General features: G+C 38.2%; 1 protein-coding gene across 1 annotated transcript in view; it reads right to left on the bottom strand.

Annotated features, from left to right (window-relative positions):
- LOC136883048 (serine/threonine/tyrosine-interacting protein) overlaps positions 1–23,946 on the bottom strand; it is a 72,221-nt gene that overhangs the window by 27,196 nt on the left and 21,079 nt on the right. Inside the window, exon 3 of the mRNA XM_067155189.2 lies at positions 4,825–5,013. Coding sequence (XP_067011290.1) covers positions 4,825–5,013 — 189 coding nt within the window. The remainder of the gene's footprint in view (positions 1–4,824; positions 5,014–23,946) is intronic.

Below are 23,946 nucleotides of genomic sequence, written 5' to 3'. Positions count from 1 at the left end.
ACTGTTATTTAATAAGCCTCACTGGAAAAGTTTTTCATATTTGTTCTTTCGTCTTTTTCACGCATTATAATACTCTCATCTCATCTTTAACAACGGTAGATAGCCTATATCTTTCACTGTACCCATACATACATGACGTAATCTACACAGATGTTGGAAGAAAACACATTCTTTCCTTGTCCCTTGCAGAATTGTTCTAATAAGGTTTTACTGAATAAACTGTCACCGGTGGTGAGAAGTTCATAACGTGGATGTGATCATTTAATTCTTGTCTCGTTATTATGCTAAAATTTTGTGAAATCGCCAATGAAAAACTAAGGAACATTCAAAGACATTTCGAGGAAGTCAATGAAATATTTGGGTTTTTTCGTGAATTTATTTAAAAAATATGAATAAGAATTTTCAGGACTCACAAGAAAGATATTTAATTATATTTATTTAATCATTATATGTGTTGGAAGAAAGACATTTATTTTGGTATTGGAGATCTCCTGTAGTTGTGTTGTTGTAACTTGCAATCTGTTAACAACCTTTTGTATCACCCTGTATTTACCACGTGGAGGCTTCGATAATGAAATCGCTGCGTTTTGCAATCGAAACCTCTAGAATTTGTTGGTCAGAATAACGACCTTCTTCATTGGCGAAAATTTCAGGTCGAATCGTAGTAAGCTTCCCCGATTGGCTGTTTGCGTGTTTCTCAATTTCAGGCCTTATTCTCCTCATTAGGAGCAGGGCTCTGGTCTACGTCTTTGGTTTTCGTACGTCCTCACGGTCGGACGCACTTCGAGTGTGGTCCCGTCAGCAGCTCCAGCCACCCCAGGGTAAGCACGTTTTCTTTTCTCGAATTTCAAATTAACATGTAAATTTATTTGCTTCGGAGTTCACCTTAGACCCTGGTTTTCGCCGTTTTGTTTTGTAATGCCTAAGCTCGCCAGCTAGACATATCCTTTCTATTGGAGTCAGTTCCCTTTTATTAACCTTTTTAATTGTATAATGTAAAATTTAATTTTCCATCCGGGGTTGCCTCCCATAGTCCTGCGTCAATGTAGTGTACGCTGTTTGGAGCTATGTGTTACGAAGACAGCAACTCTAAAGGCTTTTGCATTAAATTTTAAATTCCTTCGTCAATTTTCCTTGTAAATTAAATGTAATAATCTGAAAATCTCCTTTTCTATTTTCCTGGTAAAATTGTTGTAATTGATTTTACATTCCCCATCAAATTTTCCTTCTAAATTTGAATTGCAGAAGTTGTTCTCATTTTCTTAAATGTAATCTTAATATTTTATGGTTTAGAACTTGTAATATACAATTTTGGTTTTCTGAAGAATTATAGATAGGAACCTCGCGGTTCGATTCCCTATATTTTTCTTTATTGATCATGTTACTTTATTTTATATTGCTGTTATTCAACTATGTTAAAATTTTCTTATTTCTTAGTAAATGCAAAATGAAGGGTAACCGCTCGCACATCTTTTTCCCTACAACGTCATGTAAGATCACATCCTCTTAGGGATCCCAGTCCGCTTCCCACATCCTTTCTCTACTTATGTTGGTAATCCTGCTTATCTTTGCTTCTAGCCATGTGTATGTTTTCGAAACTTTGCGATGTTATATTGGTGTCTTATCAGTTGACGTATGTTCCTTCAGGTTTATTACTTTGGTTATTACCTTATTACCTTGATTTATATCTGCTTTAAATTAATGTGACCGGGTCCAAACGGGGGGGGGTGTTTACACAAACTACCCTCTGAAATCAGCCATTCACTCTGCGCCGTATTTTAAGGTGTATCATATTTTTACTTACTTCAGTACATAGCATTAAAATTAAGCAATTACTTCAGCCTTTATTTCTAACGAGTTAACTACTGCTACTGGCCAAGTTATTTACGCAATTATTACGGAAACATGTTATCTTTCATTTCAAACTTTGTTTATAGAACACCAGTCAATGAGTATTACCAATAGATTCTGGCATCGCCTTCAAGTTCGAATATCGACAAAAGAGCTTGCTGGTGGACAAAGCAATAAAACTATACCGAAGATGATTGATAACATTCAATATAACCACTGGAGTGCAAAAATATTGATAACAAAAAAAATAATGCACACTTAATTGCTTGTAATAACAGATGCATCGATGATAGGGTTCTCAATGTAATCAAAGGATAATACACAGTATAATAGAGGAATTTTCATGGAATAGAAATTAAAAAAACCTGTTGTTACAAAGGTTTTCTCACTATATCACACATTCGCTACAGCGGACTTCTACTATGTATATCAACATTAGGAAGTCGAATTTAAAACTGTCTATGATTCTCTTGTATATCCTTGTAAAACTCTGTAGGGCCCTGAATCAAGTTTTACAACATTTGAAAAGCTCCTGGAAGGCTAGAGAATCAAGATTTTGAAGAGAAGACATGAGAAGTATTTTGAATTTATGCTGTGCAGAATGAGAAACAGCATGTATCTTGAAGACAATGCTTTCCTTCTGCAGAATATAAATTTAACATAAAAGTTCAAATCTTTTGGTATTATTAGAAGAGGGATGGTTTCTTCCAACAAAGCAAACCTAGATCTCAACAGTACATCGCATTTCTCATGGTATAACCAACAAGGATTATTATATCTAGTGTTCTAGGCCATGAAAATCGGAATCAAAACATTTTAAAGACAGACTGTATTTTCAAATGTAATCTAAGCTAATTTAACAATCTAATAAAATATATTCTTCCTACATGTTGTTAACATAACTTCAAAACATTAGACATGTTCAATGTTCAAGTGACATATTCGTAAGCTGTTACCAATAGGGATTGATGAGTGTTCTGTGCAGGGCTGGTCCTGAAAAGGACTTTTCGTTCGTAAGTTCTCTTGCATACTTGTTGCTGTGTAGCAGCACCTTTCACGTCTGATGCTGCAGAACGAAGTAGATGTTATAGCAATACAGGAGACTAACACCAAGAATGATGCAGATATTTCAGAAAAGGAGGAATTTATGGATACGTTCTGGTTGGGTACATAAATGATGAACAGTATGGCACTGCAAAATATGTCAGGTCCCATCTTACTTACCAGGATAGAACAGCAGATATTTTTGTTTTGGGTGTAGAAGTTGCCAGCACCACGGTTGCAAATATTTACAAACCACTGCAAGTTAGTTGGCCAAATCCACCTGTAAGATTCTTCAGTCATCCAGTTGTGTATGTTGGTGATTTCAACAGTCAAAGTCATGTCTGGGGATACCAGAAAGAAGACCAAAATGGAGCTATTCTAAATGAATGGATGGACATGCACAATCTTCAGCTTGTGTATAATGCTAAAGATCCTGGAACGTTCCAATCTGGCAGATGGTTAAAGGATTATTCTCCTGATTTGTGCATTACATCTAGATCTCATATTTCACTGACTAAAATACGACACCGTGAACTGTGCAAGTTCCACATAATTCTAAACTGTGCTAATATCATAAATCATTGCGTGTGGTAATCTGAAATCGTAATTTAAAACCACTTCTAAGACATATTTCCCTTACAGTGAACTGTGCGAGACTGTATTTACTCGATATTCGTCCCAGAACAGGGCAAAGAATAACTATTTTCATTGTGCACTTTCTCGATCTTCCGATCACTACGGTGAGAAATCCAGTGAACATTAAGGACATTTTTCCATAATATTAAATAGTACGGACTAGTGTGGTGTAAATATAACCATAAAACCGCCTTAATCTGTTAATAATATTTGTTCAGAGACTGTGATAGAAACTGTGATAGATCACGTTTTCAAGTGTTTATGAACTGTGTATATAAAAACTGTGTTTTCTGCAGCATGGACTGCGAATGTTAATTTAACGCTGTAAAATCAGTGTAAAAATAGAACTGTGCATTAAGACGGTGTGCGATATTAACATCCATAATATTTTCAATAGTGCCAATTGAACTTTCCGTGTTCCGACATTACTTCCAAGAACAACGGAAATCTTGGCAAAAGAGCTACGAGATCCTGCTACATTAAACGTCGCTTCCAACGAGGGATTCACATGGTTTCTTCAGCTGTGGTACCCATTGAGGGACGTCGACGAGGGAGATAAACGTGGTATCATCACTGAACATCGCCGGTGCTGAGTTTGAGTCTTCGTCTGCACTCCGCAGAATATTCCAGACACCGTACAACACAACTCCAACATGTGTAAGCAGATCTTCTCGCAATCTGAGTGAGTAATCACAATTGACTGACTTTTTACTAAGCACTTTGTTCAGTACAGTGTTCTTACAAGTGCTGTGTGTGGATGTTAATTCATAATTTCATCGTCAGTTAAAAATTCATATTTTGCTGTAAATTCCTTTCTAAGTCATTAATTAATTGAAGTGCTATATTCGTTTCATTTTTTCAATTTAAACAAACTGAAAGACATACTGCAAGAGTTCAAATATTTAATTTGTCAAACTTTCCATGACAAGTGTGTGTTTATTTTGTGTTTCAAAATTTAGAAAGACTGTAGGTCAGCACCATAAATGATGAACTGACAACAATTTTTCATTTTGGCAAATATTAACTACCAAGTTGAGTTGCAAGTGCAGGGTGATATACCTGTGGCTATTATTAATAAATTTTATAGAAAAAAGAATTGCCATCTATTATTCGCCCTGCGATACTATCCTTCTCTGTACCTGCTCCAAAAAACACCGGACACTACCTGAGATCCTTCCCATGCTCAAACCCCACAATCATCTCCCGGTACAATATATATATTAGACATGTACACCATGTAGGATACTTAACAAAGACCAAAAAAAAATAGACTCAAACAAGGCACAAACTTACCTACAGGAGAGACCATACTTCTCCATAATGTATGCTAGTACCAAAGCAGCACTTCTAGAGATACCAGCATTTCCATGAACCAAAGTTTTTCCTCCATTTTCCAAACTCTCATTTATAAACGCTCTCACTTTTGGAAAATGTTGAATTATATTTTCAGTCACTGTATCAGCAATATCCAATTCCAGATACCTACAAAAGAAGATACATTATTATTATTATGATTATTATTATTATTATTACTCGTATTACTATCATAACCACTACCACAACCATAAAGAATAAAAAATGGAAACACTGCCGAAGAACAAAAAAATTAAGAACCTTGTAGACACGTTCTTAAATTAGATAGATTTCCCCCTGTCATGCTTCCCACATTGACGTATATTTATGTCACAATATTCCTTGTCATGTTTCAGCAGCCTCATAATTGTTTTTAATTCCACAGATTGCCACTGTTAATGTGCTCCACGTCAAATTTTGCTTTTAACTTGCATATATTGTTACAGCCTCAAGTCTAATGTTTTTATTTTATTGATTGTTAATTATCACTTTTAATTACGACATGGTTGATTTTTAATATGATGATGACATTCTGTATATTTTAAGCTCAGGGCCCTGACCAAGTTTTTGTTGCATTAATGGCTGATGATGTTCGCTATGTCGAACGAAACATGTCCCAATATTAGACACTGCATGATTATATTATAATTCAATGAGTGTATTGTAAAGTATTGAATTGGTGGTTATAAATGAAAGAATTTTATAATTTTAATATATCATCTTCAATACAGTTTTAATATGAGGTTAATTACATGTAATTTAGCAGCCTACCAGGCTACAAAAAGAAATAGATATTTTAATCTCAAAATAAAGGTCAGTAAAATATCAAGAGATATTCAATTTTTGAAAGAATGTTTGAAGCATGGATTAATTCCCAAATATCTTAATCATCTTCAAAGAAAAACTTTCTGATCCCCGATTCAGGTAGAACTCAAAAGAAAGTTAATGAATTTTGGCTAAAAAACGAGATCAAAGCACATTACAAAAATAAATCGTTCCTAAATCTACAGCTTTGTAAAACACATCTTGAAATATTCTCCAGTCTGTCCCCATTAGAATGGAGTTCATATTCTAGATTTGTCAGCGAAAAGGTTCATGACATTGTGAATAAGAAACAAACAACACTAGATAATAAACTGATCCAATTGCAAAATGTTAAGAACAAACAGAATAATGTTAACAGTAAAACTAATACCCCTTGACTAGCTTAAATCATTTTCCCACAACAGTAAACTTATCTAACACTGATTTTTCAGACAATGTACTACCCCTTCTCGAAAAAGAGCTGAAATTTAACTGGCCTAACCCGAATAAAACAGCTGATTCGATTACCACAGTCACGGAAATCGAAGCCAACATTCATAAAATCTGCGTGAAAGTTCATAACGACATCAAATATGAGATAAAAAAGAAGCTCCCTTGTCTGGCGAAGGAACTGAAAACCTCCTCTAATCCAACCCTTAGCAAACAAATACATGACGTAAGAAACAAAATCAATAACAATATCATTTTTACAACTAAAGCTGATAAAGGTACCACCACTGTATTACTACAGAAAGATGATCACATTAAGAAAAGCGAAAACTTTTTTGCCAACAGCAGTTATACTATTCTTCTTCTTGTTGTTTGGACCTACTGAGGACCACGGAGCTCATTTCGACTACTTGTATGGAAATTCTGTTTTTCCTTCACCCAGAAAGCTTTCATCTTCTGACTGTGTGCTTGTTTCCTTTCCTCGGTCCACTTCGGTCGGGTGGTGCCTGTACTCTGCTGGTGAGAGACTCTGGAAAGACACCTTGAAAGGTCAACCGCCGGAATAATACACGATCCTGTCTGGTTTGTTCTGAAATCCCCAGCTGTTCTAAGTCGGACTTCACTGTGGAGATCCATTTATTTTTGGACGCTTTCCCTCTGCCTGTAGTGGTAAAGATCTTGCTGGTAAGTCTGTAAGTACTCATACGAGTCAAATGCCCATAGAAAGTCAATCGCCTCTTCCTCATGGATGTAACTATGTCTTCTTGATGGTCATAGATCTCATTGTTGTGCCTTATCCTGCAAGTACCATCCTCTTCTCTTATTGGTCCTAAAATCCTGCTTAGTATTTTTTGTTCCTTAAGCTCTAGCTTCCTCATTGGACATTTTCTGTTCATCAGAAGACACTCATAGGCGTACAGTACGGACGGTCTTACTACTGAATTGTAATGTTGGAGTTTAAGGTTCTTAGAGAGGCACTTGGATGTATAGATGCTCTTACAGGAATGGTAGATCCTTTCCAACTTGGTGCATCTGGTGTCTATTGCTAAAGTCACATTCTCGGTTGCTGAAATCCACTCCAGTAGGTACTTCACTGTAGAAACCTTACGAATGGTGGCGTTTTCCAATGGCATAGTAGGTGGGACTCCCTTTATGTTAGTCACGAACTCAGTTTTCTTTGTATTGACCCTCAAGCCGGTTTTAGCTGCTATGGTATAGAGGCTCTGTAGCTAGTAAGTAACTTCTTCTATGTTGCTGGCTAATAAGGTAAGGTCGTCGGCAAAGGCCAGGCAAGGTACACTGAGATTATCTTTCTTGTAGCCAATTTTCAGTCCACTTCCTGGAGGTAATGTAGCAGTCCATTCCCTGATTATCACCTCTAGAATGCAATTAAAGAGAATGCAAGAAATTCCATCACCTTGTCTAACTCCCGTTTGGATAGAGAAACTCTCTGAGAGCTCACCTCTAAACTTTACTTTGGAGGTGGTGTTCTTCAGCGTAGCCCGGATTAGTCTGTGGTCTTCTCATCCAGGCTTAATTCCCATAAGGTGGAGAAGAGGGTCTGCCTATCTATTGAATCATATGCCTTCTGGAAGTCCGCTAGTATGGTGTCCGCCTTGTTGTTCTTTAGGCTCTTGATAATCTCCCTTATTTCTTCAATGGTTGGCGGTGTGGAGTCTCGGTTTCTGGAAAGAGGCTCGGAGAATGCAAGTCTCTCTTTAGGTTCCTTTGCATTGAGGAGCTGTTTGAAATAGCCTGCAAGAGTATTGGTACAATCCTTGTTGTTGAACTGAAGCTTCCCATCAGGTCCACGAAGATGAAGGGTGGGAGCTGTGTACTTCGTTGTCTGTTTTCTGAGTTCCCTGTGGAAATCTCTTGAGTTGTGCTTCTTGAAGTCCTCTTCCACCTGTGGTATTAGAGCCTTGTTATGGTTCCTCTTAGCCTGTCGTACTATACTGGCAGTTATTTTCCTTTGAGTAAGGAAGGCCTGGTAGTTAGCCTCATTTTTGCATTGGTTGCACGTGACCCAGGCTCTGCGTCTATCTTCTATAGCATGGTCACATGTAGTGGTCCACCATGGATGTTTTCCTTTGTTGGATGAGGCAGGCATGGTGTTCTGAGCAGCGTCCAGTAGAGCTTTTTGTAGGTTGGGCCACCCTTGCTTCTGTGTGTTTTCTTTCAGAGTGATTTTGAAATCACAGTCTTCATCACTCAGTCGGAGGATGTTGAACTTTGGTATTTTAGCCTTTCTGTCGACATTCGGTGGCCTCCTCAGTGGTTGTAGGATTGTTTTTACCAGAGATAGGTAATGGTCCGAGTCTAAGTTAGCACCCCTTAGCACCTTGACATTCTGAATCTCATTGTGATGCTTTTTGTCCATGGCCACATGGTCTATCTGGAATTCACCTAGTAATGGATTTGGGCTCTTCCATGTCTTCACCTTCATAGGCAGGTGTTTGAAGGCAGTTGATTCCAAGGCAAGACCATATTTGACAAAGGTCTATAAGACGTTCTCCGTTCTTATTTGTCCTCTTATGGGCTGGGTAGAGGCCCACTATCCTGCGATATTTTTTCTCCTTTCCTACATGTGCATTGAAATCACCCATCAGTATGGTGGCATGATGTTGTTGGATCTTATCCAGGGCTTCTTCTAGAATGCTCCAGTATTGTTCAACTGCTTCCAGGTCATTTCTATTTGTGTCGTTTGTGGGTGCATGGAAGTTCATTATGGTATACGCCCTATTAAGGAACCTCAAAGATATTGAGGAGGTCCTACCATTAGGTGAAGTGAACCCTATTATGTGATCAATCATGCTATGATGAACAGCAAAGCCAGTGCCAAGATGTGGGACTGTCTTCATCACCCTGATGCCTGGTTTCCCCTTGTATATTCTGTATCCTTGGGATTCAAATGCATCTTCGTCCATGAATCGTGTTTCTTGTAGTGCTGCAATCTTGATGTTATATTTGTTCAGCACGTCCAGAGTCTGCTCAAGTTTATCAGTCTTTAGCAATGAGTTGATGTTCACTGTAGCCAAGCAGGTGATATTTCTCTTTCTTTTCTTCTGTTGTTTGCATGGTGGAGTACATGAAGGTGCAGGCTCCCCAGAATTCAATGACCTGCTTGCCCCATCACAAGTGGGGGTGGATTTGTTACCACCTGGGATATTCTTTATATTAATGTTTCCTTTCATGTTGAGTCCAAAGAGTATCTAGATGAGGCCACCCTAGCGGGTAACGGTTTGTCTACTCAAGGTTGTTAGCCCTGAGGACAAAAAAAAAATGAAGGGACCCAAAACCTCGAAAAATGAAGGTATCTGCCAAAGAAAGACAAGGGCCACGAAGGGCATGAAAATGAAAGACTCCCTAGCCCTCGGAAACCTAATAGCGTTGGGGTTGGAAAAGAACAAGAGTTGACCAAGGAAGGTCAGATAGGACAGATGAAAGTGAGGAGCCTGGCACAAGTAAGTGGAAGCAATGCCAGGACTCGGCTAAGGGCCCCGTGGTCGCCAATCCACGCTCCAAATTTCAGAGCCCCTATTATTAATAAGGATAGCACTCCTAAGATCCAGATCCCACCCCTAAGATCCAACGAAGTTTGAAGAACTTATTGAGGAACCTACCTTTCTTATTACAGGAACACGAGTATCAGAAACTTATAATAATTAACCCAAAACTCCCATAATTTTCTCAGTAAACATTTTAAGTTCAATAATACAGCTTATATAACAAATTCTGTTGAGTTTTGTGAAAAATTATTGAAATTTAGTCGTGAACACAATCACATAATGGTATCCTATGACATTACCAAAATGTATTTCAATATTGCAGTAAATAAAACTGTCAAGATTATCAAAACAAATCTTTTAAAACATAGTAACCTAAGCAAATGCGAAATAGATAACTTCATCAGTTTGTTAGAATTTGTACTCAACAATAACTATTTTACTTTCAATAGTAGTATACACCACCGAAAGGGCCTAGCAATGGGCGACCCAATCTCGGGCATTCTAGCCAATATTTTTATGGATGATTTGGAAAATAACAAAATAATCAATAATATCAACGGTCTTCAATTATGGTTAAGATATGTTGATGACTTGTTTGCCATTATAGATACACAAAAAAATAATAGTCACAGTATACTAGCATCCCTTAATGAGCTTGACAACGATGTCAAATTCACTAAGGAAGACGAAGTCAATGGTTCTTTAAACTTCTTAGATTTAAATGTTTCAAGAGAGAAAAATAAGTTCCCATCACTATAAGAAATGATTCATTACATCCGCAATCTCAAAAACGTGCTGCATTTTTTAGTCTTGTCCAGAGATCTCCGCTTTCAACTGAAAATCGTAAGAAAGAACTGGCCAGAATTAATGGCTATAATCACTCGATAATTAATAAAATCATCAACAAGATAAAATTTAAAACTGCAACTAAATTGATTCCGGACAAGCCTAAGAAGACAAAATATGCCACCTTTACCTATACAAACTCAGGCTTATTTCAAGTTGCTAACACTCTAAAGAAATACAACATCAATATCGCTTATAGAACCTGATGCATGAACCGTAACCTGTTTTTCAACTGTAATACAGTTAACACCAATTGCGATAAATTCTCGAACTCTGGTATCTGTCTGTCTGTAAGGTCATCAGCCCAGAGGCTGGTTGGATCCTCAAATAGCACCACCAAAGGTTATGCGGTTATAAGAAAACCCCAAAAACCAATGGCAGCACCAAAATGAGGCGTACTAGGCAAGATGAGAAGTGAGGTAGTTTGCCATTGCTTTCCTCACTGGTTACAAGTAACTAATCTCATTTTGTTCCGTATTGAAGATACAATAAGTAAAATCTTTCAAGATTAAAATTATTGTGTCCACCTTTTCAATACAAATAGGTGGAAGCTACACTTTACTCTGGCCTGTGCCAAGAGATGGATGAAAAAGTACTGTATCCATCAAGAAATGACAGCAGGCAGCTCTGGTATCTATAGACTCAAATGTACCCATTGCAGGTTTTCTTATATCGGGCAAACTGGACGTAGCTTTTTGACCAAATACCTTGAACATTACAACGCTTCAAAACACAAAAAATATTCCGCCATGAGCACCCATATGGAAGAGAGCGGTCACAGATTCACGACAATTGAAAAAGACCTTCAAATCATAAAATTAATAAAAGTAAACTGATGACAGTGTTCGGGAACATCTACATATCCTTAAACCAGCATTTTAATGGAAAAGTAAATTTAAATGATATTTCAGAAATTAAAAGCCCAATAATCGAGAGAAGTCCAGAACTACTCTCTGTTTTCAATATAAACAAAAATAGTTTTATGAGCATCTTTAATTATAAAACCGCTAACAACATTCCTCCTATAACAACAGCTACTGTTTCACTAACCCTTCCCCCTACATCCCCTCCACATACGTCAGACCCGCCCAAGGAATCGGCCGTCCCTCCTTCTCACAAGACTCACTCTCCGCCTTTACGTATACATACATACAACACTAGAAGCAGTAATAGAGCTACCCGCAGTCTGCTTCAGGCAGCCAATGCTAGCGGACATCTCATACCAGTCCCAGGGGGTAAGCTTCCGTTTCCAATTTTTCTTTTCATTTTCTTCTTCTGGTTTCAACATAACTTCATACCCTCTTTTCTTTCTTTTCAGATTCATGCTCTATTTTGCGCCAGAATATGCTCTCTGTCTTATAAAGATCGCTGAAACTCTCTCTACATTCAAGTTTCATCGCTACTCTTTAATGAGTTTATTATACAAACTTCTAGTTTTATTTGCTAGCGTGTGTTAATTGACTAGCTTAACGGGTATTTTTCTGACAGCAAGACTGCACCTCTCTTATGAATTCTGCTTCTGCTGGTTTCAAGTTATACGTCAAATTAAGTTTGTTTTATGTTATGTACCTTTGACTAGTTCAACTTTGACTTGTGACAAGTAAATGAACTCTATTTTAACCTTTATTTATGAATTCAAAGGAACTTCATCCTCACAATATTAATCCATGCTTCACACAATGACGTATATTTATGTCACAATACCCCTTATCATGTTTCAGCGGCCTCATAATTGTTTTTAATTCCACAGATTGCCACTGTTAATGTCCTCCACGTCGAATTTTTTCTTTTAACTTGCATATATTGTTACAACCTCAAGTCTAAAGGATTTTACTGTATTGATTGTTCACTTTTTATTATGGCATGGTTAATTTTTAATATGATGATAACATTCTGTATATTTTAAGCTCAGGGCCCTGACCTAGTTTTTGTTGCATTAATGGCTGATGATGTTCGCTATGTCGAACGAAACATGTCCCAATATTAGACACTTCATGATTATATTATAATTCAATGAGAGTATTGTAATGTATTGAATAGGTGGTTATAAATAAAATAATTTTATAATTTTAATGTATCATCTTCAATACGGTTTTAATACGAGATTTAATTACATGTAAAAATTGTTTGTCAATTATTTCGGTCCCCTTGTCAAATCATACTGGGATTTTTCCCATGATCGATGCCTTCTCGAAATTTGTGTGGTATTTCCTGTTCACCTGATCAACTCAAACACTGCCATTCATATTTTATCTCAACATATATTTGGGGTGTATGAGCCACCTAAAATTTTGATTTCTGACAACGCCTATACCTTTAGCAGCCACCAAATAATTTTTACTTTGAATGGGGAGTCAATCATGTGTTTCTGAGTCCTCATCATCCTCAGGGGTCTCATGCGGAAAGAATCCACCGAAATTTTAAGTCCTGTCTATGCGCTTTCCACAGTGATAATCAAAAATGTTGGGATTCTAATTTACCTTTTTTGATTTTTGCCTTCAATAACGCGCTGCATGAGTCGCACCAGCACACGTCTGCAAATCTGTTTTTAGGGAGAGACACGGCCGATCCTCTACAATTAAAGTGGGATACTGGGTACTTGTCCCGCCCTTCCGGAAAAGCGGACGTAGAAACCAGGTGGAAAGGAGCGCTGGAAAACCTGAAGAAAGCCTGTGATCAAGTTGCTGCAAAGTTCAAACTTGGAAGGGTAAAGAATTCATTGAAAGTCGGAGACCTCGTAGTCACGAGGGTATTTCCCATCAGCTCTGCGGCTAATCAAATGGCCGCAAAATTGTGTACTCCATGGTCTAAACCCAAGCGAATTGTTCGATTTCTTGAACCAGTCACTGCTCTACTCGAAGAAGTTGGTACCAAGCAAGTGTCTAAGAGTCACGTATCGCTGTTAAAAGTTTAGCACCAACGGTACACTTGAGCCTTAGTACCCACTTCTTAAATTGCTTGAACAGACTTAATATGATTATGGTAAATAATTTAAAAAATGGTACGAAATGTATACTGAACTGTGGAGACCTCGCAATGTGAGCTAAGTGTACAAATGTAATGGAAAAGAGAGCAGGGCATTGAGACACAAGCTCACATTATGTCATGAAAATCGTGTAGAAATGACAGGACTTCCTGCAGTCATGACTATCATCTAGTTGCGAATGTTCGATAGTCTTGTCTACAAATTATTGCAAAGACTGATATGATTAGCCCTTAATTCGTTTAGCGCATGGACCTCCCTTCTGTGGAGCTGTTTAATTTCGTCTTTCTGTGACTATTGAACACAATTTCATGTAATTTTGTATTTTGGTATGTTTTATGGAATGATATTTGAATTTTAAGACTATCTTAGGTGCACGCCTTTAGAAATAAGTTTTATACCACTCACTGAAATGTGTCCGCGTGTTTGATCACCAAGATTCGATATATTTCAATGAGGGGGCGGTCGGATAATGCACCATTTTTCATGGCACGTTATTCATTACTCATGTTCTGGTTCATTCGCGAACCTGTATATCTGTCTTATACTTAATTCAGTCACTCTGCACTGTACCCTTTATTTACAATCCCATTTACGTGATTACCCCAATGAAGATCTTCCCTTATATGAACACCTACGTACTTATAGTGGTCCCCATAAGGAACTTTCACCTCATCAACGGAGTAATTAAAACTGAGATGACTTTCTCTATTTGTGAAACTCACAAACTGACTTCTAAACCCCTTTATCATCATACCATTGCCTACTGTCCATCTCACAACATTAGAGAGGTCATTTAGCAGTTTGTCACAATCTTGTAATTTATTTATTACTCTATACAGAATAACATCATCCGCAAAAAGCCTTATCTCTGATTCCACTTCTTTCTTCTTCTTTTATGACCAGATAGGATCACTTCAGTCAGTCCATCGTTCAGGTCTCTTTGAAGGGATTGTTCGGGCTTTGCGGTCCTCGCAGTACTTCTTCAGATGCTTCGATCTTTGTGCCCTTTCCTTGGTTGAAAATATGTGTGTTGTTGGTTTGTTTTGTGTAAGGGTAAAGCGGAGGTTTGTATTCTTGAGTTTTGTATTCAATTTTATCTTATTTGTGGTGTCTTCTGTTGTAAGGCCTATTTCTTTCAGATCCTCTCTTACTTCTCTGATCCATTTACATCCTGTTGTGGTATTTTTTGAGACGAGATTGTGTTGTACTAGTTGTTTCAGAAGTCTCAAATCCTGCATCCTCATGATATGTCTATAGAATCCCAGTCTCCTCTTACGCATAGTATCTGTAATGGGTTCTAGCTCTTTGTACACGACTTTGTTAGATATTATCCGCCACTGTCCATCTTCCTGGTGTTTTCTGTTGGTGCAGGTTCTTCCAATCCTCCTTTCAATTTTCTGAAGTCTGTCAGTCTTTGATTGTTTATTCAGGTGAAAAAGTGTTTCTGCTGCATATGTAGCTTCCGGTTTTATAACCGTGTTGTAGTGTTTTATTTTTGCATTTATTGATAAAATTTCTTTTTGTAGACATCCCATGTTAATTGTTGTGCTTCAGCTAATCTATTTGTTCTTGTTTGGATTGAGATTTTTTCATTTAGGTTATGTGTTATTACTTCTCCAAGATATTTAAATTGAGTTACTACTTTGATTTTATTAACATTTATGGTAACTTCTTTTAGCTGTGTTGGTTGTTGGGGCTTAATTTCTGTTTTTTCAAATGATATTTTGAAGCCAATTTTATTTGCAATGTTTTGAAGTTTTGATATCCGGGTTTTTGCTTCTTTTATGTCCACTGCTAATAATGCTAAATCATTGGTGAAACCCAGGCAATTTGTTTTGAATTTTCTGCCATTCTTTATTTTTGGGGGACATTTCCTAAACCATTCCCTCATTACCATTTCTAGAGCACAATTAAATAATAGTGGTGAGAGCCCATCTCCCTGCCGTAGTCCAGTTTTAATTTCAAATGACACTGATGTTTCACCCCTAAACATCACTTTTGATTTGGTGTTACGGAGAGTCAATTTTATCATGTTTATTAATTTGGGATATAGTCCAAGGTGCCTTAAAATTTTAAACAGAGATTCTCTATGGATGCAATCGTAAGCCTTCTTGAAATCTACAAATGTTATCACCATAACTCTGTTTCTTCTCCTGTTATAGTCCATTATCAACTTAAGACTCATGATCTGATCAGGACAGCTCCTCCAGGGTCTGAAACCACCTTGATATTCTCCTAGTTCTTTCTCAAGTTGTAAACTTATTCTATTAAGGATGATTATTGAAAATATTTTGTTTGTTATGTGTAGGAGTGAGATTCCCCTGTAGTTATTAGGGTCAGTGTTGTCTGCTTTTTTGTGCAGTGGATGAATGAGGGCTTTTTTTTTTGTTCTGGCACTTCTTCTTTAATCCAGATAGAGACAAGTTGTTGATAGAGGGTAAATTTTGCTGATCTTCCTGCATATTTCCAGATTTCCGTAAAGGTCTGATCATCTCCTGGCGCTTTGTAGTTTTTTAATTTATTCAGTGCTTGGTAGACTTCCTTTATTGTGGCGGGGATTGATGTTTTCTGGTGGTGTTTTTATTGGGGTGTTGGTGTTCAAATGAAGGAGTTCTGTACGTTCCTCACAATTTAGAAGCTTGTTGAAACATTTAGCCAGAATTTCTGCATTGTCTTTATTGTTATGAGTAAGCTTACCACTTTCATCCGTCATCAGTAGGTCGGGGGTTCATATTTTTGGAGCTGCTTTCTGAAGGTTTTGTAGTAGTCCCTTGATTGACTTTTATTGTTCTTCAATTAACTGCAGTGTGTCCTTACAATGTTGTCTTTTTATTCTTCGTAAGACTTGGCTAGTTTCTTTTCTCTGTTTTGCATTTATTGATATTGGATTGAGATTTTTTCACTTAGGTTATGTGTTATTATTTCTCCAAGATATTTAAATTGTCTTACTTTTTCATTTTATTACCATTTATGGTTTTGTAATAGTCCCTTGATTGAGTTTTATTGAATTCTTCTTCAATTAATTGCAGTGTGTCCTTATCATGCTGTCTTTTTATTCTTCTTAAGACTTGGGTAGTTTCTTTTCTCTGTTTTACTAGATTTTGATAGGATTTTTCTGATTTTTGGGACTGATGTAATAGCCATGCCTGATGTCTTTTCTCCCCTGTCTCGTTACATTCATTGTTCCACCAATGGTGTTTTTTTTACGTGGTTTAATTCGAGCCATGTCTTCTGCAATTTCTTTAAGGTTGTGTACTAAGTCTTCAAGTTTATCTGTGATTTTTATATTTTCAGTTGCTTTTTGGTAATTTTCATTGTTGATTAGCTGGGTAGGATCTATTTTTCTTTTAGTTTTAGGGGCTTGCTTTTGTAGTCTCCTCCTGGGAGTATGCTTAATTTTTATTTTAACTATGTAGTGATCTGAACATCTGTCTATTCCTCGGAGGACTTTGACGTTATAGATCTCTTTGTGGTGGTATTTGTCCATGCAGATGTGATCCAGTTGCCATTCTCCTTTAGTGTAGTCGGGATGTTTCCATTTGAGTTTTTGAAGTTTTCTCTTAAAACATGTAGATTTCGAGATTCAAGTATGGTTTCTACATAGGTCAACTAGTCTCTCTCCATTTTTATTTGTTTTCTTGTGTGCTGGCCATTTTCCGATGACGTCACGGTATTTTCATTCTCTGCCTAGCTGAGCGTTGAAGTCACCTATTAATCATTTTACATGGTGTTTGGGGATGTTATCTGTGGTCTGGTCCAATAGGATCCAAAATTCTTCTGTTTCCTCATAGTCTTTTGAGGAGTTTGTTTTTATCATTAGTGGGAGTGTGGGTATTTATTATAGTATAGATTTTATTAGATGCCTTTAAGGTGAGCATTGAGAGTCGAGGAGACTGTGATTTGAATTCTTGAAACAAGTTTATTATTTTAAGGCTGACCAAAAATCCTGTTCCAAATTGTGGGACATTCTTCATCACTCTTCCCAGGTATACCTTTATAAAGTCTGTACCCTTGAGATTCCAAGGCATCCTGGTCAGTATTTCTAATTTTTTGTAATCCCATGATAAGAATTTTGTGTTGGTCCATTATGTCGGTGATCACTTTTAGTTTCAAGTATGCACTGTGAACTCTTAGTTCAGCCGGTGGAGTATTTCTTAAAAGACCTTCTATGGTTGACTGTCAAAGTGTCACCTGTGTGGGACTAGGTCCCAAATTACAACTCTGGATGTGATCCAGTGAGGTGATGAGGCCGCTCCTCTGGAGTACAGACGCCTTGTGCAACCGCCCCTAACCTGGAGAACAGACGCTGCATAATGGATTCCAGTGGCATTTCCTCCACTGTGGGGACCATTAACCTAAAGGGGCTCACTCTCCCAAAGCCGTTGGCCCCTTTAGGAAGTCAGGTTATTTCCCGCTGCCCAACACTCTGGGTTTTCCACTTCTTTACTCATATCATTTATATATATATAAGAAAACATACAGGTCCAATAATACTGCCTTGAGGAATTCCCCTCTTAATTATTACAGGATCTGATAAAGCTTCACTTACTCTAATTCTCTGCTGCTGTAAGAGACTGAATGCAGCTGTATTCTTATCTCTGGTCCTGCCTGGAGGCAAGCCAGGATAGCAGGTAATTGGAAGGGTTGGTTAATGGCCTTGGAATTTCCATTCACAGAGGTATTTATAGATGCTTGTAATCCAGGAAACAGGCTTGTTAAGTGCAAGGGGTGTCCAATTTCTCACCATAGATGCTAGTAGAAATTATGCAGCAGACAAAAAATGCAAGAATAATAAGACTCGCAAAAATGTCCTAAAAATATTGAGGAGAAAATTTCCTGCGGGGGGGAGCGTTATATGAGTAAATACGGTATATTAATCCTAGATTTAAAGTGTAAAAATCTATCCAATTTTTCAAATAACATTATAAGTATGTTTGAAACTTGTGCCAGCAAGTCTACTGGCAATTAATATTTCGAAAGATGGCTAGAACTAGAACTACATGTGCTACCAATTGCCTGGAGTGGAAAAACATAAAAATCACACACAGATAAGAGGCCGCAGGTATCATTTGCTTGGAAATTATGCCTTTCTTTATGTTTAAAATTCAGCAGGATTAATGATAGTTACATAACTCTTCCATCATGAATAGAAATAATTTTTCATTGTCAGCCAAACCGGTTTCAGTGGTAGTACCATGTGAGGCAAATGGAAGACGGCAGGATACCAAGTAGAATAATAAAGGGTAAGAGATGTAGAAGGAGACCAAGACAATGATGGTTAGACTCAATTTTCAATTATAAGAGGTGTGGAATTAAAGGTGCCCACAGAGCTAGTTGCAAATAGATTGTGGAGGTGTTTAGTGTTTAGTTAACCCTTTGGAACCCGCGTGTGTGGCAAAATGGCCGCAAATTCATTTTTTCTGAAAAAAAAGTATTCAGATCGAATCATGGCAGGAAAAGCTGTCAGGTATGCCAACGTCACTCGGCGTATGGAGGCACCACGGTCGGCCTTCTGCCTTGACCGATGTGGCGTCAGTTCTGTGCGAGAGATAACAGTGAGCAGACCAGCGGCCAGCTTGCACCTACGCGGATATTAAACTTGCAGAAATTGACATGTGCGCGCGGTCATGTGGGTACATGCCTGCAAACTTTACAAAACCAAAAATCAGGAGATCTTGATATGAAAATCAAGAAAAATCAGGAGATGCAATGGGTCAAAACAGCTTATTCTACAGGTCTTGCACAGCACAGTACTATGATATATTTATAACACTTATTGTCTCAAAGCCTGACTTATGCTATACGAGGCTACAAGGCTAAAAATTACAAATCTTTATTCCCTCACAGCAGGTATGTGAGTGAGATGATCGGTTTCTTATAAGCCTTCCGAAAATAGTATGAACTCATGCCCCACACGTATAAATTAGTCATGCCCTTAGATGCCACTACTTCGCAAATGCATAGATTAATATACTGCATCAAGCGCCTACACGATTATGTGAAGGGCAATGCTATTTGTATAAAATAACTAGCTAAAGGCAATGCTTCATATGAAATATTCAATAAAATGAAAAACAGCACATTTTCTCACTTTTAACAAAAAGTACTATGGTGTCGATCTAACAGTTCAAAATTCCAGAGCTAGAACGACCAGGCCGCAGACAACCCTGAACATTCCTGTGTAATTATTCCGTTTAAGTGTGCACACTGCTCAATCCAATCACTGCCTCAGGGTAGGGATTGAATAGCCATAGACACCCAAGGGAGTTTCGGTTTACACTGTCTGCCATCTAGTGGGCCTAGAGTAAAACAGAACGTTGAAATTGACGAGCAGACAGCCAGATGGTGTCAAATTGAAATGTCTGCACACGGTAGCTGAGGCCATATGGTTATTATTATTATTATTATTATTATCATGTTGGGTGCCACGTGCCGCCATATGGCATCACGGTGGTCTTCAAATTTGAGATGGCGTGACGCCATATGGCGGCACAGTTGAGTTTCAGGCGATGCGCCGTAGATAATCAGCTGTGACATCTATGCGCGTAAAATTGGTACTACGTGAAGGGCGAACTTCAGGGTCTATTCCAGCTATGTATTTTTACTGTATGCCACCATGTGGCGCCACAGTATTCTTCCGAAGCCACTGACTGGCCAGCGGTCATTGTCACAGGTGAAAGCGCGCCAGGCTTTGTTTATTCCTCGTTTACGTACGTATTATCACTCAGTTTATATAGTTGTGCAAAAATATTTTTAAAAATGGAAGATATTGGTAATAATCTTCAGAGGGAACACATACATGTGTTACACTCGGATTCGGTTGAAATTTGGTAGGAATATTCGTGGGAGGCAGTAGAATGCCAAGGTGAAAACTGCATGTACACAGTGCAAGTTTAAATGCCAAAATTGAGCAAATAAATAGTCATAAAATTAGAAGTGCTGCGGGAGTATCGGGGTGTGGCGGAGAGGTAGGGAGGAGCGAAGCAGCGGACGTGAACCAACCGAGCTGCGTCGAGCTGCGCCAGCAGCCAGGTAGCGTATACATAGTTAGCGCGTTCTCCTTAACTTCCCGATCAGATGTGCAAAACGTAAATATGAAAACAGCACATGAAACAAGTGTACAAAGGACGATGTTTGAACAACGATGCCAATAAGGTTTGAAAAATTACGAGTAACAAGAACTCGGGCATGCCGAGACGCATATTTTCATTGTTTAGAGTTATCAGAAAACTGTTCACAACAATATGTAATGTAATATAAGCACTTGTTTTGCATTTTACTAGGTTTTCATAAATATTGCGTTAATTTGAATTAGGAAATAAATATCCCGTATTGGAAATTCGTATTGAACATTCCATATCAAAAAATTCTGTGACAACATATGGCGTCACACTATATTTTATCTTTCCTAAAAATTGATGTGACACCATATGGCGTCACGCATGACCATGGTATGGTGAGACAAAATTTACTTAGTACATCATATAAATACATCCCAAGATTATATAAACAGTCTACAACGCGTACAATTGCTTTGGCACCAGCGGAATGCAATTCAAAAACATGCCTGGCACCAGTGGAATAGTGTGCTACAATCGGCTCGGCACTCAACGTGTTATATTATTATTATTATTATTATTATTATTATTAGCTGGAATACTATGATGAACCAGTGTGTTATGTGCCAGTAGTATCAGAAAATTTATGAACCAGAGCAATTGCATGGTAAAGAAGAGAGAGATTTAACTTCCCAGCTACTTCCCGCAAATATTCAGACAGGCTGTTATACTAGATATGCAGCAGTAATCCCATCTATCGGAGATAAATGGCAGCAGAATAAACAAAGGACATCACAACAAAAAATGGTCAATGTAATGTTAGTACAATGAGGTTGATAGAATCAATGCCCATTAAAACTCCGAAAATGTGTTCTTCGTCACTCGCAGAACTTATAAGTCAAAGTTCATGAAAACCTTGAATAATTAGTTTTCTCACCACTAGTAAAATCACTAGAAAATGTTCATAAAGACTTTCAAGAATTCACTCTTTAACACTCATGGAAATGACAATTCCCTGTTCATGAAGACTTTCAATAATGTTATAGTTCATCAATGGCAAAAATCACAAGTCTATGCTCATGAAAACTTTGAATAAATTTAGAGTTCATCACTCGTGAATATTACAAGTCTTTGAAAAATCACTGGTGAAAATTTAGAGTCCATCACTGGTAAATATTACAAGTCTTTGAATAATTACTGGTGAAGATCACAAGTCAATGCTCATGAAAATTTTGAATAATGTTAAGAGTTCATCGCTCGTAAATATCACAAGTCTTTGAAAAATCACTGGTGAAAGTTTAGAATCCATCACTGGTAAATATTACAAGTCTTTGAAAAATCACTGGAGAAAATTTAGAGTCCATCACTGGTAAATACTACAAGTCCCATTTATAAAGACTTAGAAGAATTCAGAGTTCCTCAACACTCGTAAATAAAGACTTTGAGGAAATTCAGAGTCCCTCAGTGAGACTATAACCACACGAAGATAGCCTCCGACGATTATGGCAGCGAGTAGAGCCACGCTGACTAGTCGACTGTGACTGACTGACATATCAGGCTATATTGAGCCCTCCTTATATTCGGTTTGGAGACATCTACGTCACATATGACATGAAGCTGGTTATCTCCTGAATCCCTCGACGGATTTTCTTGAAATTCAAGCATTGCTACGTTTATGTGATTCCCTTAAAAATTACATGTTGCTCAAGTCACTACCATAATTATTATAGGAGTTTTAAATTTTTTCTCCGTCGAATGTTCGGGAAGGTGTGACGCTTAAATCTAGAACATACGAGTTCAGGCCAGCTGCACGTGGCATGACAGGCAGGTGATCTAACTAGCCCCTGCAGCTACGTCACACATACAGCTGTCCTCAGCTTGCTCACTCGTCCCGCTGAATGTAAACAAACCAGGCTTGCACGGAGTAATACGCGTGATGATTAAATACAATTAACTCTCAAAAAATATGCATGTACAGGTCGTAACCGGTACATATCCCTCCTTCTCAGGGAAAAAGAAAATACTATGCGGATTTTCTTTTAGTCTCTTTTCACTCAAGTATTTTTTGAGATTGGAAGCACTGTAGATGCCTTCAAGGCTGCCATCGAGTCTTGTGATTTTATAGGCACCGTTGTCCAAGGATTCAGAAATTCTGAAAGGGCCAAAATACAAGGGACAGAATTTTGTGTAGATCCTCAATTCCGGATGAGACATCGCAGGTTTTCGAATTAATTACCTTGTCTCCCACTCGCAAGGGTGGTCTAAATTTACGATTCCTATTTCTTCGTTGTCTGCTGTCTGCAGCATGCCTCAATTTCCCTAAGGCTTCAGCGATTCTCACTTCTTGATCAATTGCTGCATCCGGCAAAGCAGAGAGGATAGCATCCCATGGACGATGAGGAATATGCACATGATGCACCAACATTGGGATATCTCCAATAGATTCGTGGACAGTGGAGTTGACTATCTTCTGCATAACTGGAAGCACATCAATCCATTTCCAGTGTTCTTCTTGGCAGTACACCCGACAGAATCTGGCGATCTTCCTCATCAATCGCTCAGCAGGGTTGGCTTCTGGATGACGAATGGAATTCATGATGTGATGAATTTCCAACTCTTCTATAGCCGCCTGGAACTCTGCGGACGTGAACTGGCTTCCATGATCTGTCAGCAGGAATGTAGGTTTTCCCATCTCAGGAAAGACATTCCTGCAAAGTCTCCTTAAAATATTCCCGGTGTTTGCCTTCTGAATAGGCAACAACACGGTGAATTTTGAGAAGACGTCGACGATGACTAAGACGTGCTTGTTACCTCTGGTTGCCTTTGGAAGTGGGCCATACAGATCAAGCGCCATCACTTCCTGCGGCTTCTCTGGGATGATTGGCCTTGGATATTCCCTCATAAGGTAATTGTTCGGTTTAATCCGTTGGCATAAGTCACAGATTCTTATGGTCCTTCTAACATCATTCCGGAGGTACTCCCAGACGAATCTTTCCTTAATTACACTGGTCACTTTATCCACTCCAGCATGTCCTGTGATGAAGTGGCAATGCCAGATAATGGCTTCCCGAAATTTAGCTGGGGCATAAATCCGTTTAGTGGTCCTGGTTGCGTTAACGTATTTATAGAGTAGGTTGTTGTCCCATGAAAAAGAATGGGCTGCCTGCTTAATCCGGGCGTAGTCTGGATCGTGCTGTGGAATCGCTCCTTCACAGAAACAAATTATTTCTCTTAGCCTATGATCTCTCCGCTGGGCTTGGGCTAGATACCGAAGTCTTCTCAAAATCTCTTCGTCATCCCGACCAGTAACTGAAATCGGACAGGTTATGGCTGCATCTGTGGGATTCCAACTGAGGGCGTCGGCTAGTACATTTTTCTTTCCAGACTGATGCACAATGGAGACACTGAA

Source organism: Anabrus simplex, chromosome 11 (assembly GCF_040414725.1).
Source record: "Anabrus simplex isolate iqAnaSimp1 chromosome 11, ASM4041472v1, whole genome shotgun sequence".
Taxonomy (NCBI): domain Eukaryota; kingdom Metazoa; phylum Arthropoda; class Insecta; order Orthoptera; family Tettigoniidae; genus Anabrus; species Anabrus simplex.
The sequence above is the reverse complement of the archived record's forward strand: the minus strand, read 5'-3'. Positions and strand labels throughout refer to the sequence as shown.